Raw genomic sequence first — 26,297 nt, 5'->3', positions numbered from 1 at the left:
TTAAGAATAATGTAAAAAAAAATATATATATATATATATATATACATATATATATATATATATTAAGGACATTGGCATACAATTTAACATTTCCCCATCGAGATTGTTTAAACGTCTCGACGATAATACCAAATCTGCGACACATTTTTGTTATTCTTTACAATTATTGCTATGCATATTGCCTAGAATTACGAGGACCTTTGCCATTGATTTGTAACTTCTATGGAAATGGTGGATTACGAATTTTTATTGTTCGACGTTAATTGATAACTAACGACAAGAATGTTCGTATAGATTTGTTTTCAAGAAAAAAAAAAACAACAAAAAAATAATAACCATTGTCGCATGTGATGATGTTGTTGATCGCAGTATCACTTTACTTGTATATTTATTTTCTTTATCTTTCCTTTTTTTTTCTTTTTTAATAATCTTGTTTTTTTTTAACAATAATCGAGAGAAATCGTGTATGTACATAACCATACCTTCATATATACATACGTATCATTGTTTGTAGTATCAATGCATATCAATAATATTTTAATTTAAATGCTGTGTTAATGTTATTTAAGAAATCCTTTTGTTTCCGTATAAATAAATAAATAAATAAATAAATAAATCAGACGCGCACCATTACTCCGTTCGTTTTGACTTACTTTTTTTGGGCCATAGAAAAAAATAAATACGTTCTTATTACAATCTCCGCGAATAGTTCAATAATAATATAAGTCTTGGTTACTTTGGTCATATGTGTTTTCCGTTTGTTGTGTTTTTTTTTAAAATTTAATAATCCGAAGAAAAATAATTTGCCGATTATGCGAGTATTAAAGTAATTCTTCGTTATCGTCCGAAAGACCATACATTTGTGGTCTTCGTTGTTCTTTTTGATTTTGTTGTTGTCTTTCCATGGCCTGTTGTTTTTGAAACAATGCGATACTGGCAGCTTTGTAATTAATTGGCCCGTACGAACGATAATCCACATCGGCGTAATCCAAATCAGAAAATCCTGGACTGAATGCCTTAAAACGTTCAAAGAAAGGAAGAAAATATTTATCAATGAAATAACATAATATGACAAGGTTCTTTCATATAATCTAATTCAAATATTATTAACAACAATATGATTAAAACTGACCTTATTAGGTGGAGCTTGGATACCATGGAAAGGTAAGTTTTCATAAAATGTTTTAGTCGTACCGTCCCCCATTGTTTCCGTCATATTATTCGCTTGATTATTATTTCCATTTTCGTTCGAGTCTACAAAAAATGATCATCGATCTATCGTTAATATTATTTTGCTAATGTTTCCTATTAAAATATTATTCAAATACTGTGTATTATAATTTGTCTATGTTATGTCAAAAGTCATTAATTAACATTTGTAATTAGAAAAAAATCCGATCTCGGAAACGTATACTTTTTGCACACTCTATTATTGATGCTTAATAAATTTTTTCTGAATTTTTAATAAAATTTGAAACAATTTAAACTGTTAAGTGTAGCAATTAATCATCAAAAAAAAGCAATTCATTGCATCAAAAAATGTCATCTCTTTATCGTCAATAAATTCGGTAGTTGCTTGAAAGATGGATCAAAGTCATCGAAAATAATAGAAAATTATTTCGAATAATATAACGTGTGTGTACGTATGTGATTATATTCTAAATAAATAATAAATTTGCGTATTTTAAAAGATACCGAATTAATTGCTACAACTAATATCATCGGTCAGTTTAATTGTGTGTTAAATATGTATATTCAGTGACTTTTGAAATTACATAGACGATAATATATAAAAAGAAAAAAGAAAATAATTCGAGTAGCAACTTACATTTCATTTGTTTCCGTTTACGCCTGCAAATTATAAGGATGACTACACAGACGATAATTATAGCAAGTATTATGATAATTGATACGATTATTGCTATGAGTAACAGGTTACCATCCATACGATACCACCAAGGTACGTCTCCTATATTTAAACAAAAACAGAACGAAAGAAATAAAAAATAAAATAAACCAAATAGAAAAAGAAAAGAAAAAAAAAAAATGAAATACAATAACAACAAGAATAAAAGTAAAAATCAAAAGTAGAGACACGATATATATTTGTATTTGACAATATTTTATTTTATTTTTTTTTTTTTGTTATTCAATTATGGATCAATCCCATCGTATAATAAAAAAGAAAAGAATTCAAATAAATTCGTTAATAAATATTTCGATGAATATAAAATGGGAAATTTGTCTCACCGGAAATATCCAAATCGCAGGGCTCGGATTGACCGATTGAATTGTTGGCAATGCACACGTATGTTCGAAATTTCGTGATTGAAGTATCCAAAAGTACATAGCTTATCCCATCCTGAATCTCGAAATCTACCGTTTCGTTGTCATTTTCTATGAACCAGATGAAATCGATTTCTTCTGGATTTCCAATTGCCGAACAGCTGATGTAATCCATATCCTTCAATCGTTCTCGCTGTATCTGACACTCAGGCTTAACTGCGTTCAAAAGAAAGAAAAAAAAAGGGCCATAGGAGAGAGAGAGAAAGAGAAAGAGAGAGAGAGAGAGAGAGAATTTTTGTAACTCTTTTTCAAAAAAAAAAACGTATTTCCAATGAAAATCGACCGATATATCGAAAAAGAAAAAAAAAAACAACATTAAAAGTAGGAAAAAATAACAAGAAGAATGTGAGAGATAAAATAAACAAATATAATGGTTGAAGTATTTCAATCGTAACGCATAAAAATATCTACGTTATTTATGGTTTTATGGAAAAAGTTTTGAGGATGAAATGAAATTATTTGAAAAAAAAGAGAGAGAGAAAAAAAAAAAAGAAAAAAAAAGGAAATAAAAAGGCCACGCGCGCGTACTGGAAAGCTAATTTGTTTTTCAATGTCAGGTTTTTTTCTTTATCTAATTAAATCATACATTTATCTTATTACTTTGATCGATCCAATTTTTTTGCTTAAACAAAATTTATGAAATTATATATATCGAAAAAGTATTAATTTTGGAATGATATTTATTTCTATATTACTAATAAACTAATTACACATTTACTAAAATTTAATCTATATAATTTATATAAGAGTATCGTATTATATATTTATTATTAATTAATAAATATATCTTCTAAACACTACGTGTGGTCGAATTATGTTATTTTTAAAAAACATAAGATTTTGTTACAGAGAATTATCTGAAATAGGAATGACCTTGGAAAAAAAAAAAATTAAAAATTATCTTACCTCTACACGTGCTTGAAATATTACAAATTGGTCTCGTGTACTTTTAACATTAAACCATAAACAATGGAAATATTAATGTGTTCCCAATTCAATGGGGGAACGTTGTATTTGGAAATATTTATAAATAAAAAAAAGTAGGGTATTTACATTGGACGTTGACGACGAGGGAAATATTAAGTTTCCCGTGTTGATTTGATGCCTCGCAATAATAAGTCCCATTGCTGCGTCTAGGTATAGGTGTTTTTAAATCAAGTATTTGCCCTTCGATAATAGTATCATTCGAACCCTCGCGGAACCATCTGAAGGTCGCGTTTGGATAAGCCTTCGCGTCGCAACTGACAGTTTCCGGTATGGTGTCGACCGTAACGTTTATTATCTTCTTTGAAATCGTCATGTTCTCTGGTGGGACTAAACGGGAATGATTAATCAACAAAACAACATTTCACCGAGAAACTAAATTAAATCATATTTAAAATAATTAATTAATTAATTAATTAATTAATTAATGAGTGTTTATTAATTAATTTAACATTTTAGTTACCACTTACATTCAACGTGAAATTGAGTGGTACTTTCGATTGGTATTCCAATACCATTATCACTACTTTTACAGGTAAATTTAGCATCATCGTCCATATGATCGAGCCGACCGTTTGGTAATGCAGTCAAATTCCAGGTTAAATTGGATTGAATACTTGCGAAATGATTGTTTTCGTAATCCAATGGCTTATGGCTGTTTAATAAATAATAACGATCGGATGTTTCGAAATCTATGGGATCGCCATTTCTGTACCAAGAAACGTTACAATTTGGGACACATTCTATCCAACAAACGAGGCTAACGTTTTTAGAATTGTAGACAAATCCTTGATACTTTTCCAGGGCTTGGATAAACGTTGGTGCAACTGATCAACAAATGACGATCGATCGTTTAACATTTATCACGAATAATCTTGAAAAGACACATTGTTTGTTATATTATATAATAATTTACCTAAAACATCGATAGCGATTGTAGCAGGGTATCCAACACCAGCTTCGTTAAAAGCCATGCAGGTAAAATTAGCGGCAGCTTTAACGTCGACAAAATCTATATAGAGCACGGAATTGGTCTCATCTGGTAACCTATACAAATCTCTATGCCATTTAAAACCAATTATTTCCGGTCTCCCAGGATCCACAACGGAACAGCTGATAGACAATTGTTGTCCTTTAACAACACGTTTGGGTTCATAGGATATGGTTGCTGGGCCAGGTTTATCTGTCGAATTTTGGTTTGATGTTGGTGTTTAGAGAAAAAAATGATTGAATTAAGAATAAAATAAAATAAAATAAAAATAAATAAATAAATAAAAAAAGAGGAAAAACGTACAATAAATGGTGACAGATGTGCTTGGAGACATGAGACCCCAACCGGCATCGTTTCTACCCTCGCAAGAATAATCTCCGTGAAAGGAACGTCCAACAGCTTCCAATAACAGTTTGCTAGGGTCAATGTCGCAAATACTGGAGGATTCTTCGAGCAACGTTGACGTTATCGTATCGTTCGTCGTGCAGTCTGGAAGTTCCTTTAGGAGATCCCCATCCAAGTACCACCGTACGGCCGTTAGGATCTCGGGATTTCCAAAAAGTACCGAACAACTCAGCGACACGTTCAAACGTTCTTCCTCGTTCACCGGCGTGCCCGGATCCGATATCACTTCAACCACGGGTTTATCTGAAGAAGTGCATGAGAATGAACGACATTAAATTCTCGATTTTCTATCTTACCGTATACACGCATACACGTGCGGGAATCTACACGTATACATGTATAGAGAAAAGAGGGTTGTACAGGTATACTCACATAAAACGGACACATTTACGCTCTCCTTGGAACTGGTAGCCCCAACGCTATTCTCTAAAATGCATTTATAGGAACCCATATCGGTAGCGGTTGCATTCTTTACTGTTAATGCCGTATTCTCCGTGCTACCACCTTCATAATGCTCGTCTTCGTCCAATGTTAACTCCAAATCTTCTTGTAACCTGGTAAAAAGAATCGCAAGGATTAAACAAAGGGGTGACTATTTCCATTCTCTCTCTCTTTCTCTTTTTTTTCTTTTTTTTTTATTATTATTTTCTCTTTTTTCCCTTTCTCTTTCTCGTGCGCGCGGTGCACGCGCCCGTTCAAACAAACGAATACGATATCCCTTTTGTCCGTGACTGGCGTCCCTCATTCGAAACTTTTCTTTTAATTGAAATCTTACACTTCGAAGAATGTAACTTACCCATTGTGATTTTCTACCAACTCGGTTGGCCCCTTTTTTTTTTTGCAAACAAATCACAATCCACATTCCCATCTTTTTTTCTTCTTCTTCTTCTATTTTTTTTTTTCTTTCTTTCATAGTCTTTGATTTTAAAGTAATAAAACGAAGAATGGGATGAGAGAACAACAACAAATATATAAAATATGTTTTCACCGTTCGATAATGAAGCGTACCTGTCTTATAAAAAGAAATGAATACATCGTACCGTTTGGAAGTACCTAAAGAAGAAGGAGGAGGAGGAAAAGGTGGTGGTGGTGGTGGTGGTGGTAGTGGTAGTAAGAAATAAGAAGAAGGGAAAAAGAAAAACAAAAAAGGAAAAAATAAAGAAGAATGGGGCGAAGGTATAGTAGACATAGAGTCAAAGAAATAGAAAAAGAAAAGAATGAGAGAAATAAAAAAAAAAAATGAGAGAAAGAAAAAAATGAGAAACATCGCTCTCTTGGCCTCCTTTCGTCGAAAGAGAGCCAGTTACGTTACGTTTTACCTACACATTTACGGAATTGTATAGAAGGACTAATGAATATTTTTACCATTTACTTGTTACCACCTTTGAAAGGGAAGCAACTTTGTGAAAGTGAGAGAAAAACCTGGCGAGGGGTTAAGTAGGGAGAAGGGTGTTGGAAGGGGGTGGGTGGGTGGGGGGGGGAAGAGGAAGGACTGGCTTTGAATTAAGGTCAACTCGTTGCTAGATGGATAAATCGATAGGGATCAATGGTACCCTTCCAATGAACAAATCAACCGACCTACGAATATTGGTGAACACCGTTAAAACAAATGAATTTTTATAATAAAAAATTCATTATCTTTAATCGAGGATAGAAAAAAATGTAGTACAGATACTCGAAAACAGGGGATCATTAATATCATCTCACGCAAGAACGTATTTGAGAATTGTATTTAAAAAAAAAAAAAAAAAAAACATATTAGAAAAATTTCATATCTCATCATTTTGATTTTTTCGAATGAACAATATGAACAAAAAATCAACGAAGATTTACGAACATCTTTGGAATACGTTTATTGTGAAAAATATCGATTATCTTTATCGTGAGGAAACAAAATAGTATCGTTACAATTTTTCATCCCTCATATTATTTTATTTTTTGTTTTAAAAAGATGATCATTAGTATATCTTAGAATTTGAATAACATTATTTAAAATGAATGATATATATATTTATCAAACGTACGAAATAAATGAAACTTTCATTCCTAACCTCCTCCTCTACCCGCCCCCCCCCTAAACCCCCATTGATTTTCGAACAAATAAACGAACGAACCCAATAAACGGTACGCGAACGTCGAATAATTTTATTTACAAAAAAGGGTCTCATAAAATTAATAGAATTTCATTCCCTATCATTGATTTTCGAATGAACAATTAATTGAGCGAATTAATAAAGATGGAAGAACATCGAATAATTTTATTAATCCAAATTATCTCTCGTGGAATTAATTTAACGAGGAGGGGGGGGAGGGGGGAAGTGAGGGAGGGATTGGCGTTAGGTGGGAGGAGAGGGAGAAAAAAAAAGGAGAAAAAATTGTTCGTATGTGAAAAATAATAAAAATAAAGAATCTTTATATCCTTTACCATCCCATGGGATTTTCGGACTAAATTTAAACGTGGAGCCTAAAGTGCCAATTAGTAGAGGGATGATATCGTTTCGAAGTGTAAAGCGAACGAAGTTGATCGGATTGAAGATGGCTATGGGGGATGATATATTACGACAGTGAGAGAGAAAGAGAGAGAGAGAGAGAGAAAGGGAGAGAAAGAGAGACTGGTTGAGAGAATAAAGCAGATAGAAAATAGAAGGGAAAGTAGTGGATACAAAGGACGAGAGAATGAAAAGTAGATAGAAGGGAAGACAGGATGAAAGGATGTTGAAAAGGCTAGAGAAATTTATTATGTCCTGGGACGGATTCCTCTTTAGCTTCGAATGAAAAAGGTGCATTAGTAATGCCAAAGATCGGCTAGATATGTTCAACTAATATAACTACCATAATGATAATGATGAGAATAATGAGAATGTTGGTAATTTTGTTACTTTTGGTTATGTATAATTTTTTTGCAAGCTTGTATATTTAAAAAAAAAAAAAAATAATTTTTTAATTTTAATTATGTATTTTTTTTATCTATTTATAAAATAAAATATTGTTTAATATATTAATTTGTTAATATCGTAAATAGATGAGCAATATTTTTAATAAAATGTTAGTATTGGATGTGTGATATTTGCGAAAAGAAATTGTTTAAATTGAATCATTTGTTAATATTGTAAATTGACGGTTTAATATTTTTCATAAAATATTAACACTCTTTGGATAAATAATATTTATGAAATATATTATTATTTTATATATTGAGAGATTAAAATAAAAAAAAAAATAAATATTAAATAGAGAATATAATTTACCATTTAACTTTAATCAAAGTATTTGGATTAGCCTCGTAATCGCAGAAAATCGTAAAATCTTCCGTTTCATTGACGGTTATGTTAACCGGTTTCATTTTGATTATCGGCGGATCTGTGAAATGCACGAAATATAAGAAGATAAATGATACAGTTTAAAAGTGTTAACTTAAATATATATATATAGTGAAGTATATATATATATATACATCAGTTAAATATACATATATACACATATACACACTCAATCTAATATTACTTACACAATACTTTGATCGTAATTACTTCCTTCATAGGTTTGAGACGTTTAGTACGAATAACAGGATTTTCAGCGATGCAACTAAACGTTTTTCCATTGTCGTATTCCGATGCCGTAAAAGCAAGATAACTTATCGTTTTTGACGTACTATCGTTCTACGAACAAATAAATCGTTTAAAGTCATTTAATCCTATCAACGTAGCTCGTATATATTTATTTATGTATACACGTATTTATGTATTTTATAACGCGAAAGATAAACGCATTTACATCTACAATATAACTTTGTTTTCTTTCATTTGTTTTTGGTATTTTTACATTTATACCGTGTTAATACGAGTATTAACGTAATGAACAAATACAAATCTACAATTTTGTATAATATTAATGAAAATCGACGAATAATATCCGTTCGATATAAGTACGTATATATTATTTTTTTTTCTCATTATTCTTTTATTATTATTGTTTCTTTTTAAACGATACTTTTTTTTTTTTTATTATTAATACGAGTTATATATTAATATTTCACGTTTTTAAAACGTATAACGATTGGGAATAATGAATCTGCGAAAAATTTCGCTCTTCGACGACTACTCTCATAACTCACCCCCTTCTCATCGAATAACGATCAGCGCAGCAGTTAAAAAAACGATCGATTAGATAATTCTCATTTAGTGTTCTTTCTATTTTATTTTATTTTTTTTTTTTTTTTAAATTTATTTATTAGAAATAATAGATCGTGTTTAATTTACTCTAGTCTCTTTCTTTTTTAATTTTTTTTTTTTTTAATATTTGCAGCCGAGCGATGATAATAAACGAGAAACACAGAGATAGTAATATATAAAGGGTGTCCTATTATTGATGGTACAAACGAACAGGGGTTGATTCTACGTGGAAAACTAATTTTTAGTCGAAAATGTATAACGAAATCCATTTTTATAGTCAATTTTGTTTTTAAGAAAAATATATTTCAACATTTGTTGTGTTGAATACGTGTGCAATTAAACGAATTTGCAATCCTGAAAACTAAAATCCTTGTTAAGCATCGTTGCAAGAGATATCATGGTGCTAACAATTTTCACAACGATATTTGAAATGCATAAAAATATTCTTCAAAATTTTCGAGGATAAAATAGTAAAATCCGTTGTACTGGTGAAACTGTATTGAATAGACGCGTGTACTCGACAAATTTTCGACGAAATTTATTTATTCTCGAAGATAAAGCTAAATAGAAAAAAAAACAAAAAAAAAAAAGAAATTGTATTCCATATTTTTCGACTTATTGTTAGTTTTTTCTTTTTTTTTTCCAAAAATATTAAGAAATATAAAAATGCTTCTTTAAAATATGCCAGAGTAAAATAGTAAAATCCGTTGAATTGAAACTAAATCGAGTGTACACGTGTACTTGACAAATCATAAAAACTTATTTATTCTCGAAAATATAAAGTTAAATAGAAAAAAAAACAAAAAAAAAAGAAAGAAAGAAAGAAACAAAAGTTGCATTTTACATTTTCAATTTAGTTTTTCACGTAGTATCACCATCATAAAATAATTGGCTTTTATAATCAATTGAATGACACATCGCAACGTAATTAAATAAATAAATAAAAAAAAGAAAAAATAGAAATAACGTAAGGGAAAAAAAAATTGATTAAATTATCGTACACACACTCACATTTTCAAATATTTTCGTCTCAAACAGTTCGTATTTTTCGTTACTAGTGGTCAATGGTTCTGATCCATTGTACCAAGTTACATTGGCAGCTGGCCTTGCTGAACTTACGGTACACTGTAATAATATTTTCGTTCCTTGCACCGCATGACCAACCACTCCGCTCAAATCCATCTTTAATGGACGCACTATGAAAATAATGATAACATTGTCGAGAAATATATGAATGTGGATAGTAAAAGTAAGAAAAGTCAATAACATATACACACACACATACACACACATATATATATATATTCAATACCAATGTCTATACCTATAAAAGGATACACACATATAGATGAACATGCACGTATACATTCTTACCATGAATATCGAATTTAATGTCTTCCGTGATGGGTTCTAAGAGAGCAACGCTGTTGACCTTGCACGTGAAAACATCGCCAAGCTCGTCTCGAGTCACTTGCATCTTCAAGGAGCTTCTTCCGGTGCCTATGCCATTGGCGTCGACCGTCGAGGAAGCCTCGGCTGAAAATATAATTAATTAAAATGATTAGAACCCTCTTTGGAAGGCTACCTTGGGTAATACACTCTCACTCTCTCTCTCTCTCTCTCTCCCTCTCACTGACACTTTCTTTTTCTTTTACATTGACGAACACACGCTACGTGACACGTTTTCTTTGATAGGGTATACCCTAATATCATCTATGTATGTATACTAATAGTGGGGAGAGGAAGGGTGGTGGCTTAATTTGTAGGAGTGAGGAAATTGTGGTAGGAAACGATAGATTTTGATTTTACCTTCGAAAGCTAATCGAAAATGTAGAATAATTATTTTTTATACGAAACTTTGTTTTCAAGCAAATTAGTTACGAAATTACGGCGAATTGTTGCAGCGTATTGTTATTGGTTTTTACTTTTTTTTTAATTTTTAATTGAAACTAATAAATGTATTTGGTCGCACCCCAAAAGTTGTTTTTTTATTTTATTTTATCTAGTAATATATATATATAATACGATCCTGTTTTATCGTCTTTTTCCTATAACGTCTAATATTCGGTAAAATAAATAAAATAAAATAAAATAAAAACATATATTATATACATTTAAAACTTACTTTCCACAATAAAAGCAATGAAACTTTCTAAACGACTTTTTAATATTATAGTAACACTTATGTCAATATAAAGAGAAGATTTTTTACTTTTTTTTTTTTTTTTTGCAAATACGAAGAGTAGAATATCCAAGTGATAGGAAAGCAATTCGAGTCACCTCTCAACTGCACGCGTATTGGATAAAACTTGATAGTCGATTTTTCTTGAAAACAAAAAGGATTGTATCAAAAATAGTAATTCTACATTTTCGATAGAGTTTAACATTGGGAATCGATAATCCCTTACAATTTGTAACTAAATTTTCGTTATGCGCTGTATACACTTTGCACAGTTCACATTACTGTACGTAGGATTCACATTACATACGTGCATAGATCTATAGTAAACTCTAGGAACTTAATCTGGATTAAGAGAATATTCTTGGTCTACCCGAAGGTGCAGTTAATTCCTTCGTACATGTTACGTTAATCGCGTTAAGTCGTGAAGAGGCTGGGTCGTCTAACTAATCGACTTCTCCGCACCCATAACGCTTCGGATCGAGAGAGGGAAACTTCTGTTGAACGAAGGGCAACGCTAACTTTTCTCATCATACGTTACCGCAGACTCTTAGCCTCCTTAGTCTTCCTCATCGATTCCTTTACCAACATACTTTGAATCTCATAGTTAAAGTAGCCTCTTTTGTGTACCGATTTGCACCGTTGTAACTCTCAAACCCTTATCAAACTACTCCTGTCGATTAGATACTTGTTTCATAACAACAACTTCGACACTTTGTCTCTTTAATTTTACCAATATTATGATTTTAGTTAACGTTACTTTCATACTTTTCAAGATGAGAAAATAGGGGGCTTTTTTTTTTTTTGTTTTTATCATTTAATATGTTTTTTGATGAGCGTGCATTATTTTTGGTTACACGTCGAAACTCATTTTTACGTTGAATGACATTTATCTCGTTAAGAGAAAAAGAAAAAAGGTTAACAATGACTTTTTGATATCACATTTTTTTTCGATACGCGTGACACGAAAATAATGATTACTCAAATGTAACTTGGCAGGGAACGCTTTTTTTTATTTTTCTCTTATTTCGTTTGTTTTAGAAATCTTTCGGGGATACCGTTTTCCGTTTATTAGATTATTGTTTCGTGATAAGAAATGTTCGATACTGATACTAAATAATTTAATTTCACATTTAAAATGACACGAATAAATATTTTTTAAATCACCCATTGACAAATTTTTCGAAGTATTGTATAACTTTTTTTCTACATTAAATTCTTATTTCACGATAATATATAATACAATATTTAATCCCGTGATAAAATATTATTAGTATTTTACTAAAACACATTATTTTAATATTAGACATTTAAAAATAAGTATTTCTTGCTATACACCTCCTCCCCTTCTTTCCTCCTGAATAAAAACGTTTGGTGAAATGATTGGAAATGTACTTGTTTACCTTTCGAAGATTTATTTGAAATAGATCGTTTGACGATGTAGTATCGTTCACGTTTAACAGATTAGCGAGACCAACCGACGAGTTCCATTAGAAGAAAACGAAATTGGAAACTTACCTTCGAGCTGTTGATCACCCTTAAACCACTGCACCGTGGGAACTGGTCTACCCTCGCCACTCTCGCAAGTCAGTGAAATGGTTGAACCTTCGTCTATCGGTCCAAACGTAGTATCCGGACTTAAAATGTTCTTTGTGTTTTCGTCGATGACATGTACGTTAACGGGTTTTACTGAAATCAAATCCGAGTAAAGGGATTAAAATGAAGTCGGCCCCAAGGATAGAAAAGCACCAGCTGTAGATATTTCAATTTTATTTCTTTTTATTTTCTTTTTCTCCTTTTCCTAACCCCTCTCCCCCCCCCACCTTCTCTGTACCCCTTCACCACAACACCCCAACCACATTCTCTTTTTCTTTGCACTCCTTTCTTTTTTACTAGTCCCAATCGTGACGAATAAAAAGCAAGCGAAAAGAAAAGAAACAAAAAAAAACAGAAAGGCGGGGGGGAGAGACGAGGGAGAAAAGAGAAGGAATCAAGAAAGAAAGAAACTTTGAAGGTAAAGTGGAAAAATCGAAGAGAACGTTTCGGAACCGTCGCGGTTGCATAACCTTGCATATAACCTAAATAAAAAAGTACCAGGGGGAAACCAAAAAAAAGCTTAAAAATAATATTAATTATTTTATTTCATTTTATAGAGAAACCGAAGTGTTAAAATAAATGAGCGCGATATGTGTTAGGTTTCCTGCTTCTTCTTCTTCTTCTTCGTGTTTTCTAATCTTTTTCTTTTTCTCTTTTTTTCTAATTTTTTCTTAAAAAAAAAATTAACGTAGGAAACCTCTAAATGAGATGAGATGAAATGATAGTATATATATATATATATATATGTATCCAGTAGTTGCTTTTAATAAGTAGGTTACCGCTGTTAAGTGATAATGGGAGTCTATTTCACTATATAACACCTAGCAATAATGTAATGGACGTTATTAGATATATGTGTGTCGACGGCAATCATTTCTTATCAAAATCGAACCTTTTTAATTGGATTAATTTTTAATTGGACACACACACATACATACATACACATATAGAAATTTTAGATAATTCGCATTTATTAGGGTTCATATTTTTATATTATATTTTAGAATCAATAATTATAATCAAATTATCAATAATAGACTTTAACCCTTTCGTACGAAACTTATTTGAGTCGGTCAGTCGTTCATATGATGACCCCCGTACCTATATGGGTTAATTCTTTAATTCTATTGCAAATATCACATTTATCAATTTATAATATTAATTAAATTATTATTAATATATATATGATAGAAATAAAATATTCGTATATATTAATCGTTGATTTAATAAAACATTAAATCATATAAATGGAAATAATTTCTAGGATATGTTTTATTATTTCATGATAAATAAATGTTTGGTATTTATAATAAAAGTGATGAATATATGATTCCGTTCGAATTTTGAATTCATTATAAATGATGATTATCAATTTAAAATATCAACAATTAATTATTGACGTCGTACGAAATATTCGGTTATACCGGTTATTTTATCAGTGCGAACATATAAATGATTTTTAAAATAAATTTTAATCCAAGATATTTAAAAACGAAAAACAAATAAAAAGAAAAAAAAAATTAAAAACTTACTCGTAACGTTAAGTATTACGTGTTGAATATTATCGCATTTTAAATTTCCAGCCGAGTATACAGTTTCGCATTTGTATAGTCCTTCATCCTCGAGTTTAACATCGATCATTTTCAGGTAAGCCGTCGTCGAATTGAGCATATATTCCATGTCCAATCTGTAACATTAAATCGTTCTAAATATTAATAATAATAATAATAATAATAATTATTATTATTATTATTATAATTGAAAAATAATAATATCTTCGCGTAATAATATTATGAAAGTAATGATTATTCGTGATTAAAGATAAAAACTTGATTTTCTATTTTAATATTATATCGCATGAAAGTTAATTTAATAATAATGGAATAAGGTAAGAGTAGCAGCAAAAAGTAATAGTAGTTAGTAGTAGTTTTAGTAGTAGTAGTAGTAATAGTAGTATTAAGTTGGATCATTAATTGAAACAACGATCAGTCTGGGTTGGACCTTTGATGTTCGTGCTCCGTAACGCCTTAATTGTCAACCATGGTAGCGCGAACGAAGCAGTAAGTTAGAAAACCCTTCTTTTATACCCCCTTTTCGTATTCTTTTTTTTTCTCTTTTCCCCTTCTTATGCACCCCTTTTCGAGTACCTAACAGTATTGGTAGAGAGTACCAACATTATCAGGAGAACCTTAGAAGAACAACCCAGTAACAGTAAAGACAAGAACAGTAGATACCGACCTTTAGAGAAAATCCAACAAGATAGACCTAGACCAACTACCTAGCTAGCATCGTAAATGAAGCGCCCCTATTTCAGAGCACGAACCTTCGATTCTCCTAATAATTAGAAGCTAAGTCCCCGCTTTAATACGAAATTACGAGAGGATGCAGTAGGTGTACTTTCTCTCTCTCTCTCTAACTTTGTATGTACTTCTCTATGTGTGTACATATATATATTAATATATGTATATTTGTGTCTGTGAATGTATACTACTACTTATTTATTGTTAGAGTGGTGCAGGTTATCAAATCAAAGGAGAGAAAACGTGGAAGAAGAAAACTAGCATTTCTAAAGCTACATATTGCATACACACATGTACACATATACATGGATATGTGTAATAAGGCAATAAAGGAAATTCGAGCAACTATATGTATATATATATCTAACACGCTTTTCAACCACCCCCAATTGCCCTCCTATTCTATACAGAACCACCCACTCGCACTCGTAACCCTTCGGTCACTCATCGATCGCCTCGCCCATAACTCAATCATTTCGGGCAATTGGCCTGGATTGTACCACGTGCTTCCGCCTATTCTCATTCCCCCTTATCCTCTTGTTTTCCCGATTCGACATGCATATTCTCTCTGTCACCGGGTTATAATCACACCGGTCTACACATCTGCATGATTTCGATTAGCGGGATCACAAAGACATTGAGAAACATCCTACTATACGTGAACAACTAAACATTTGTATTAGATGCATTAGGGTGCTCGTTAATAGCACCTGATGAGTTCATTTCAAAACCATTCGTTTGAACCCCTTCCCCCTCCTCCCTCTACACCCCGCTCCCGCCCTATAAAGTTTTACACGAAATTGATATAAATATTGTGATACTTTGTCTTCATTTAAATAGCATGTACCAATGGAAATATATTTTAGTATATTTTTATAATAATATATGCGCGTGGATATGCATTAAGGTTGTTGGTATTCGGTGGTTGATTATTATGCACGAATTAAATACAACATTTTTTTTAATAATATACACGTATATATTTTATTCTTATTATTATTATTATTAGTATTATTATATTAATATAATATTAGTATTTATAAATTAATACTGCAGCCCTGTTTAAATAATAATTTTATCATTTTTTGTTTTTTGATCAAATATTCCTTAGATTTATATAGTTTTAATTTTAAAATATACAAAAATTTTCCTGTTTTCTAATATATGTATTTAAAAAATGATCTGCACGCGCGCCTTTGAGCATATTTTAATATTAAAATAAAAAGAATATCAAAGTTAGAACATTTTTGTCCTTTATTTTAACGTCAAATCTTGCTCTACACGTCAAACATATTTTTTATATCATTAGACTTATAAAATATTATTTTAATTGATCAAATATTTCTTATAGGTTTAATTTTAATCCTAAAAAATGATCTATATGAATATTTAACACGTTGTTATTTTATTTAAATATATATATATTAAAAAAAAATACGTATCGCAGTAGAGTACGTTTTATTAATAAAGGATTAAAAAAGCTTAGTTGAAATTTAAAAAGACAAAGATTTCAAAAATATTTATTTCGAATTTAACTTCGAAGGTTGGGATAAAATATATATATATATAAAGGTCAGTGTACTCATCAAAATTCTGGAAAAAGTCGAATTACAAGGACTCTAATATACATATACATATATATATATATATACATATATATAGAAATGTAAAAGTATAGGACGAAAAACGTGGAAAGAATCCTTTTCACTTTCTGCTTTTCCTGTTTCTCTAATTATATGTCATCCTACGTGATCCCTTGTCTCCTACTACTCTCTTATGATTCAACATATTTTTTTCTTTTATTCGTTTATTCATACTTTTTATTGTAATCTTTCTTTCCCTTTTGTCATTCCAACATTTTCCACCCACCTACCCACCTACCCACCTACCCACCTACCTACCAAACTACAAACCGGCTCTTTACGCGTACAGCTTATTAATAGCAACTCGGGGTCCCCGATGTTAAATTATTAAATCTAATTACTTATTCACCTGCCGTCACTGCCATAGCCACCACCACCACCACCACCACCACCACCACCACCACCACCACCGCCGCCGCCGTCACCGTCACCGTCACCGTCACCGTCGTCGTCACCATCCTTGTTCCGCATTAACCCCGTGCCTTCGTTGAAAGCAAAAATGCGCGTACCCGCGCGATACCAGTCAATGCTTTGAAGTGCCCCACACTGCGATGCTTTTAGGATGCATGGCAATAGCACTTCCGTTCCAACTTCCGCGTATTTCTCACTTTCCAACCATGCTTTCGTGGTCCCTGAAAAAATACAAAAAAAGAAAACGAAAAGAAATACAGAAAAACAAAATAATAATAATAACAACAATAATTGTACAAGAGTAGGAGTGTAGAAGAGAGGGGTTGGGGTGGGGGTGAGATAGGGAAGGATGAAGGAAACTACCGGAAAAACGGTTCTTATTGGTAATGGGAAGAAAGGATAAAGCAAAGGTCTCGTTTATCCTTTTTTCTTTTCTTTTTTTTTTTCTCTTATCTACTCTTTTTTTCAAACTTGATTCTCAAAAGCTGTCACACGTGAATGGTTCATGGTTTCTTTTTACTCCAAACGAAATTTTTCCTCTTCCCTAGAATATACATGGAAATATTTGTACGTGTACTGATATGTTCGTGTACTTGCATATACATTGAGGTTACGCATTTTTATTACAAATTACTCGTTCTTCTCTACTCATGCATACGTTTATATATATATAATATATTGTATGTATATATAATATATATATACATATATGTATATGTGTATATGTTTTAGGTAGAAGGAGAAAAACAATGAATTTCACGTTGAAGCGCTTTCAGCAAGGAAGGAAAATTCGGACGGCAAGCAGCACTAGGATGGAATATCCGACGTGTAACGTCCGTTCTTAATTAATATTAACGTGTGAACTTGAGAGCCAAGAATAAATATTTCCATACAAAGTCAACGCTTCCCTACCGTAGACCAGTAAATGAGCCTTTACTAACAACTGTAATAAACTCTGCCAAGGTATTAACATCATCCTTATCTCGAGGATATATCGCAATACACGTTACCCTATTTTATACTTTATATCATTTATTATACTGTATTATTTCGATAATATTATTCATCAAAAAACAAACAGGAAAGAAAATGACAAAGGATAATGGTAGAATGGAAAAAAAAAAGAAAAGGAAATTAAATGTAAAATTTCAATGACGCAACTCTAACACAACTTTGATGAAATCCCCGTTTTATGCTTTATACCTCTCGTTATATCACGTGTTATATAAATAATTATTTAATCAAACAAACACACACACACACACACAGGACAAAAGAAAAAAGTAAAAGGAAGGAGAATAAATGAAACGTAAAATTTGAACGACGCAACCTTAATGCTAACGATCCTAAATTTTCTATTAATACGGATATCCAGAGGAACAGAAAATTTGCTAGAAAAAAAATGGACTCCTTTAAAACAGTAATTCTCAATTGTCCATGTCCCATATCTAAAAGCATCTTCTTATAAATTATATTTTAAAAAACAAAAGTGAACTCCTATTTACGCGAAGGAAGCCTACAAGGCCATTAACTTGATTTAAAAAAAGCTTCCAAAGAAGAAGGCATCCGATGAAAGAGAGAAAAACAAAAAGATTTAAGGAAGGAATTACTGAGAAATTGCAAAAAATTGCAAATTACTTTCTCTTGTCGTACAATCGTGGTCGATTGATTTGTCAACAAAAATTGTTAATTAGCGGTTCGTGTTTCACATTTAACGTTATTGAAATGGATACAAAAATGTTTTGCAAATTGATCGGAATATTAGATTTTTAAATGAAAATCAGCATGATATTAATTCGAAACTTTTGTATGTAAATGTTATATACATGTGTAGATCTTGTACATTATTCCGTTGGTTGACTTTTTGTTTCATAGTTTCTCTCTAGTTCTCCATTGTCACGCGAATACACGAATGTTATTTGCTCGGCAAACAGGGCAGGAAGGAATTTCGTCAATTTTTCAAAGGAACCACTACCCACCCCCCAACCACCCCGATATATGCTTCCTAGGTTATGCTGGGTTCTGCTGCTGTTAAACCACCACCCGACAATGTCTCCCTCAATTTTCATTCCTTTTCCTTTTCAGAAGGAAGCAACAGGCCGCGTATACACGGATATGCAAAGTGTAGAGTAAACAGATAAATGACGATGCTTTACTAACGTTAAGATAACTCGGTAATACTGAATGAAATATATTTTTTATATTACTTTATTTCATTTTAACCATTTTTAATTTTCATAACCATGAAACGAGTAATATCAGGACACAGTGGCGATTTGCCTTTGATGAAAATGAGACTCGGCATGCTCGTAAAATCAAAGAACGTCCATCGAGATGAAACATCAGATTGTAATCGATCCAATGTGTGTGTTCCATCGGGGAAAAAAACAGCAAAAGGGAAACGGGAAGAGTGAAGAGGGAGGGGATTGTATATTTTTGTTTTCCTTTTCCTCTCTGTCTCTTTCTTTTCCTTTTCTTTTTTTTTTTTTTTTTAATTATTATTTGCCAAATGTGAACGCTTATCAATTTCAATTATCATTTTTTGAATAGAACGAAAATGAGAATACGCAGATTATACGTGTCCTATCTAAATGTATTTTGTTCCTCTTTCTTTTTTCTTTTGTTTTTTTTTCTAAATGAAAAAATATATAAATTTATTAAAAAATAAGTAAATAATTGTTGGTATAATTGTATGTGGACGTTTCGACGTTTGGTTGCAACGTTGATGGTGAAAAACAGTTTCGGGGTATGCCGTGATATAGGTCAGCGACTATTTTCAGATCACGCGATCATATCATTCTTGTATATTTCTACGATATGAGATCATTGTGCTTGCTTTGGTACGTCCGGATCTAGTGATTTTATTTTCTACTAAATTATAGGCTTCGTTTAATAGGGGATAGGTTTGCGTATTTGGCTTTGTCGCCAGGTAATTTTAGAATGGTTTTTTTTACTTCTTTATATTTTATTTAAATTACGTTTGTGTGTGATAACTTGTATTTTTTTTCAATTAAAAATGTTGAATATTTTATATAAGTAAATACAAATAAATTTTACATCCGACAATTAGTATTGTTTTGCGATGTGAATAGAGTTTTTCTTTTTTTAATTTTTCATATGAAAATAAATAAGAATATAAAATACTTGTGTATATCGTAAAACGTTCGAATTTATAATAAAAATGAATGTAAACAGAAACAGCAGCCAGCAGCAGCAGCAGCAGTAGCGACAACATTGTTTGTTGAAAAAATTGCAACATAATTTATTGACCGATCCAATAAAAATTGCGAGACAATTTATAATTTATATTTATTTCATCCAAATTATAATGTAAATATTTAGGAAAAGAGAGTGATAACATTTCTCTGCGCATAAAAAGTTTTTTTTTCTATATTTTTCATCGTAGATTATAATTAACTTTTCTTTTTCTCACCAATTCGTCGATCCGATCCAATCAATTTGTACAATCGACGAATTAAAATCAATTAATTGAAATTTTAAACGAAGTTTCAGAATTTTTAATGAATTAGATTTCTTTTCTTTTTGTCTTTTTTCTCAAGAGAGAAGACGACGAGAAAAAATTAATTTACGCGTTTTAACTTTTTTCTTTCTTACTTTCTTTTTTTTTTTGTAAATCTTCTACTTAATCTCAAAGGTGAAAAATCATCGAAGAATACTCTTAGAAGAAAAACTTCTCCTAACGTTTATCTATTTTCTATTCTCGTATTCAAGTGCGAAACTGACAGAGTCAGAGTCGTAGAGTTTGCAGCACGATCTTCGAAAGATCTTTTGCAGGTTACATGCAAGCCAGAAGAGTAACTATACATATATACATATATATGTATATGAAAGGCAACCACAGTTTCCTTCCTTCGGTGCTGCATCAATTCAGACGCTTACATCAGAGTTACCACGGAGCCGTTCTAAGAATAATCAAGTTCGCCGTACTCAAAGCGCATTCCGTGACTTTCTCACCGCTTCGAATTCATAATCGTATTGTCCAAGAGAAATCCATAGAAAAAGGGGATGACTAAAAACTTTTTACCCTCTTATTATATTTCACACCAAATTTATTTGATAATTATTATATCACTTAATAATAATAATATTTATCTATGGCGAGAATTTATTAATCATTTTGGAGATTAAACATTTTTATTTTCGTGACTCTCTCGTTTTTTTTTTTTATTTATTTTATTAATAATAATAAGTAATAATCGTAAGGAAATAATGGAAAATATTTCGTTGAGTTCTATGTTTATGAAAATATTTTACATAGAATTTTTTCCAATATACGATCACAGGATAATTATTGTAGTAAGGATTAAATGGAGTGATTCTATTTTTTTTTTAAAGTTGAAATTTTTTCATTTACGTTTTCCAATGCTTCACATTCCTTTTTGTTTATTTTTGTAATCATAATTATTGATAATTAAAATTAGACAATCTCAAAAAATATCGTTAGCTTCGTTAATTCTGAAAATAATTCGAGGATTCGTTATTATTATTTTTCACAGAGGGGTTTGATATGTTATTATTCGACATTTCTATTCTCGTATAGTTTCTAATTCGAAAATAATATCTATTATATTGTAATTAGAAAATATTTCTACGTAAATTCTAGTCAGATCTATTTCCAAAAATATTTCCTAATATATTATTCGAATCAAATTTTGTTTCCACCATGTATTGATTTTTCTCACATTTTATTTTTTAATATAAATAAAACAACAATAGAAAAAATAATTTAACGATGTTGCGAAAAAAATTTCAAATATTTTCATTGATTCTAAATTGATTAATAATTTTCAATATTTCATTTGATAACTAATTCGAATTAATTACAAAATTTTTTCATGCGCATTCTTTATTCTTTAATAGCAATAATGAGATGTTAATTATGTCCCGTGCAAATATTTGTTTTCTCTAAAAAAAAAGAAAACAAAAAAACAAAAAAGAAAAATTCTATTCGTCGATATTCTCTCCTCGTTTCGTTTTCTCAAAATAACAACGCTAATAATGGGTAAAAAAAAAAAAAAGAAAAAAAAAGAAAAAAAAAGAAACGAAGAACGAGAAAATATTTTCGAAAAATTTCCAATATCTGATCGTCGTATAATATCACGCAAATTAAGTCGATTTATTACAAAGAAAAAACAAACAAAAAAAAAGAAAACTTTATTAAAAAATAATCTAATTAAATTGATCAAATTAAGAACGTAAAATGATAACTAATCTCTGCCAACAATTATAATAATTGATAAATTAAATTCTCAAAATCCGTTTACAAAAAAATAAGTATAGGGAACAAAATTTGTTTCTATTCTTGTTAGATGAAAATTTTGAAAGCAAAAATAGAAAAAGAAAAATATTTCAGTTCGGTTCGAACGCGGATGATATCGAAAAAGAAGAATAAGAATAAAAATAGGAAAAATAAGAATAAGAATAAGAATAAGAATAAGAATAAGAAGAAGAAGAAGAAGAATAGAGTACTTGTATTAACGACCTATCGTTCGTTAGACTTGAAAAGGGATATCATAAAACGTAAACACAATAGGTATCGAAGAAATAAAAAAGACAAAAAGATGAGGAAAACACAAAAAGGGGGGGTAAAGAAAAAAGAGAAAGAAGTAGGAGAGGTTCGAATTTTCTCGATAGGGTTTTAAATTCCTCTCGAACGGTGTTGCCACGGACAAACAAGTAATATTTCAGCCGCCATGTGCATGACTTCGACGTTCACGCGAGGTGACATTTTTTGCGAGAATCCTATAGAAAAGCATGTTTCCCGTTTCCAACGTGTTGCTATACATAAACATATACATACAAGTATCATAGATATATGTGTGTGTGTGTATTTATATATATATGTGTATAGCTGGTACCTGTGCTATAAAAAGAGACAGCAAAAGCTATACAATAAGAAGAGGCACATTAGATGTGCCTGGTCTATGAAAGTCGATGATCGAATCATGTTCACGGCATGGCAGATGTTGGCTAAATCTAATAACAAGATCGTGCTTAGGCTACTACGAACGTTCGAAGTTCAGATAATAAAGAAAATTATTAAAATGTGAAAGAATGAACGATGATGGGGATATATTAAACTTAAGTAAAAAGAAATGGTAGAAGGGAGGAGGGGGAAAAAAATGAAGGAGGGGGGAGGAAAAAAACCAATTTATTTTCTTGAACACAATTTTTCAATATACCGCGGATTAAACTATTTAAACGTTCCGTGTTTTAGATAATTAAAAAAGAAAAAAAAGTTGAACGGAAAAATGTGGACAACGATGATATCAATGAAATTTAATTTAAATAAATTCTAAATATTAGAATGAACAAGTTTTCTTCTTTTTTTTTTTTTTTTAATTATACGATTTTTTAATACATCGTGTTTAGGTCGCGTTCGATATTTACATTTTAAATATTACGAAAATTATTAAAATATGGGAGAATGAACGACAATTAAATAAATAAGGTACAATTTTAAATAACGAATAACAACGTTTCTGTTTTTTAGAATTATGCAATTTGAATACACCCTAGTTGAGCTACTCTTACATTCGCGAGTTTTAAATAATAAAAATAAAATTAACTTTAACAAAATGAGCGCAAAGATAAGAAATAAATGGAATATGAAATTAGTTTTAATTTCAATAACCGTTAATAAAAACAATGAAAAAGTTCTATTCTTCAATCCTTGTAAAAAGAAATAAGAAAATAAAACAAAAATATATAAACTAATAGTAATTATAACGCAACAAAAGAAGAATAGATAAAAAAATAGAAATGTTCTTTTCGTCTCCGAATCATAAAATTTCAATACGTTCTAATAAACTCGTTACGTAAATTGTATTCTTTAATAAAAAAAAAAAAAAGGAAAGAGAAGAGTTCATCATAAAAGAAATAAACCCAGACAAAAACAAAATGGATCAAGAGATCGGGTAGCATAGGAACAAGTAAATAGTACTGCAAATCAATAAACAAAAAAATAACAAAAAAATAGATGTAGAACTTTCTTTTACTCTCATCTCCACACACTCCATACACACATACAAACGCACGCGCGCGCACACAAACACACACACATATATATATAAAAGAAAACAAAAATTTATCGAGCGATCGAAATAATTTTCAATATTTTTTTTTATTATCCTTCGACCAGGTACAATTTTGATAATTGTACGTGAAACTCTCGATGGTGCAAAAGTTGTGTTCTTCGATTCGAAAAAAAAAGAAAAAAAAAAAAGAAAAAATGCAAAGTAGAGAAAAAAAAAAGAAAAAGGAGGGGGCGTGGAAAAAAAAAACAAAAAAGGGGACAGGATAAAAAGATAGTAGAGCGTTAAATGATAATACATGAAAACCTTTTAGACAATCTGAAACGAACGTTTCGTTTTTTCTCACACTATCAGAGCTTCGACTCTTTTCGTATTCTTTTCAACGATTTATCTTTCATCTACATTACAACCGTGTCGATGAAGCTGGAGAAAGATGAGGAAGAGAAGTAGAAGTAAGAGGAGGAGGAGGAGGAGGAGGAGGAGTAGGAAAAAGGGGTGGATGTGGAAGAAGTGGAAAAAGAAGTAACGAAGAGAGATGGATGCGCGAGCGCACACTTACACGAATACACACACACACACACACACACCTTTCGAAGGATAAGAGAAGAAGAGTGAGTGAGTGAGAGAGAGAGTTCACCTGCTTTCTATCGAGCAAGGACAATTCTTTATTCGCAACAACGAAAGCAACGGCTGGGAAATATGCCGTCGTGTACAGTTTGTTATGTTGTATTTTGTTCTCTCTTTACGCGGGAAAAAGAGAGTCGCGTGCCGAATAGTAGGCTAACGACTAACGAATTCAGGGATTATAGAGAAAATTAGGTCACGAGTGATATTATATATATATATATATATATATGTGTAGTATATATGTAAATATTTTTCTTCGAAAAAAAATGTTATTCTTGTTAATATTTAACCAAGGAAAAAGTAAGAGAGAGAGAGAGAGAGAGAGAGAATAGACTATACAAACGGGGGAGTAAGAGAGAGCAGATAAAAATAAGAGAAATAGAGAGGAAGAGAGAATGCTGTACCGCACGATTATTTTTACGATTACGGAAAAGAGAATATGTGAGAGAGAGAGAGAGAGAGAATGCTGTGCTGTACGATTATTTGAAGAGAACAGTCAAAGAGAGAGAAAGAGACATATATATATATATATATATAAATATATACATATATATTCTTCTCTTCTCGCGTTTGCCTTAGAGCAAATTTTTTTCATAACGTTTATTTCGTCTACATATATATATATATGTAACCCATGAAGATATATATATATGTATTTGCACACACACAGATACACACATATGCACATATATGTAATTATATCTGCTACATGGTTGTATGTATTTACGTATATAAGTGTGTCGTTACGTTGTTTTATGATAAAAGATCGAGAACAAAAATGGGAGAAGGTATGAAGAGAATAAGAGAGAGAGAGAGAGAGAGAGAGAGAGAGAGAGAGAGAGAGGGGGAAGGAAAAATAATAATAAAAAGAAAATTCGGTAAAAATGTAATAACAAAACTTAGAACAATAATAGAGTATGTTCGATGAGGAATGTAAATGTTATCGAAATAAATCATTTAATGGTTGCGTGTATGTTATCGTTAATAATTATTTTTCTCCCCCCTCTCCTTACTTTTTTATTATCGGCAATACGACTTAATTGGCCTTAGTCATGTATCAGTCATGTAACTATAGCGAATAATTATGTTCGTGTTAGAATGAACTATTTTGTTCGTTCCATACACTTCCGTCCAGTTTACTAGATTCTATGATACTTGGCAAGTATACTATTATAAACATGTATTTATATATTTATTTTATGTATGTTTATTGAGGTTGAAATACTTCAGACAGCTAATATGAATATATATTTTGGATTGTTTTCAAGATATAGAATTACATGGTATGAATTATAGTTATTTCCGATCGGAGTGATTCAGTGATCCACCATCTTGAAAATAAATGTTCTTTATAATTAAAAGTATTTTTATATATGATAAAATATTTATTACAATGGCTGATTTCATCTCTTACGAATAATTATTATATAATATTATATGTAAAATTACAAAAATATATTATTTAAAAAAACAATTATTATTATTATTATTATTATTATTAGGTATATAAATATAATTATTTAAATAAGAAATGTATCGTATAAATTTGTTACTAGGAGATTGTAAACCAAGTTCTATTTGTAACTGT

At 30.8% G+C, this 26,297-nt stretch overlaps 1 protein-coding gene across 16 annotated transcripts in view; it reads right to left on the bottom strand.

Moving 5' to 3' along the window:
• Positions 1 to 56: 56 nt before the first annotated feature.
• The window catches only part of LOC106784949 (hemicentin-2), a 30,243-nt gene continuing 4,002 nt past the window's right edge, over positions 57 to 26,297 (bottom strand). For 14 of the 16 annotated variants that reach the window (XM_014744994.1, XM_014744996.1, XM_014744992.1 and 11 more), the window contains 17 exons: positions 16,966 to 17,248; positions 14,206 to 14,360; positions 12,596 to 12,766; positions 10,273 to 10,434; positions 9,910 to 10,094; positions 8,841 to 8,843; positions 8,235 to 8,385; positions 7,975 to 8,086; positions 5,099 to 5,280; positions 4,625 to 4,969; positions 4,247 to 4,513; positions 3,801 to 4,157; positions 3,400 to 3,660; positions 2,251 to 2,502; positions 1,829 to 1,969; positions 1,133 to 1,254; positions 633 to 1,016 (listed from right to left, as the gene is read on the bottom strand). In XM_014744994.1, the coding sequence (XP_014600480.1) occupies positions 822 to 1,016; positions 1,133 to 1,254; positions 1,829 to 1,969; positions 2,251 to 2,502; positions 3,400 to 3,660; positions 3,801 to 4,157; positions 4,247 to 4,513; positions 4,625 to 4,969; positions 5,099 to 5,280; positions 7,975 to 8,086; positions 8,235 to 8,385; positions 8,841 to 8,843; positions 9,910 to 10,094; positions 10,273 to 10,434; positions 12,596 to 12,766; positions 14,206 to 14,360; positions 16,966 to 17,248 (3,344 nt within the window). In that variant the 3' untranslated portion in view covers positions 633 to 821. Of the gene's footprint in view, positions 1,017 to 1,132; positions 1,255 to 1,828; positions 1,970 to 2,250; positions 2,503 to 3,399; positions 3,661 to 3,800; positions 4,158 to 4,246; positions 4,514 to 4,624; positions 4,970 to 5,098; positions 5,281 to 7,974; positions 8,087 to 8,234; positions 8,386 to 8,840; positions 8,844 to 9,909; positions 10,095 to 10,272; positions 10,435 to 12,595; positions 12,767 to 14,205; positions 14,361 to 16,965; positions 17,249 to 26,297 lie in introns of all 16 variants that reach the window. The other 2 variants (XM_014745005.1, XM_014745006.1) reach the window with 2 other exon arrangements.

The sequence above is a fragment of the Polistes canadensis genome, unplaced genomic scaffold (genome assembly GCF_001313835.1).
Source record: "Polistes canadensis isolate GaletaPanama2010 unplaced genomic scaffold, ASM131383v1 scaffold_42, whole genome shotgun sequence".
Classification (NCBI taxonomy): domain Eukaryota; kingdom Metazoa; phylum Arthropoda; class Insecta; order Hymenoptera; family Vespidae; genus Polistes; species Polistes canadensis.
Note: the sequence above shows the minus strand (reverse complement) of the source record. Positions and strands in the feature narration are given on the sequence as shown.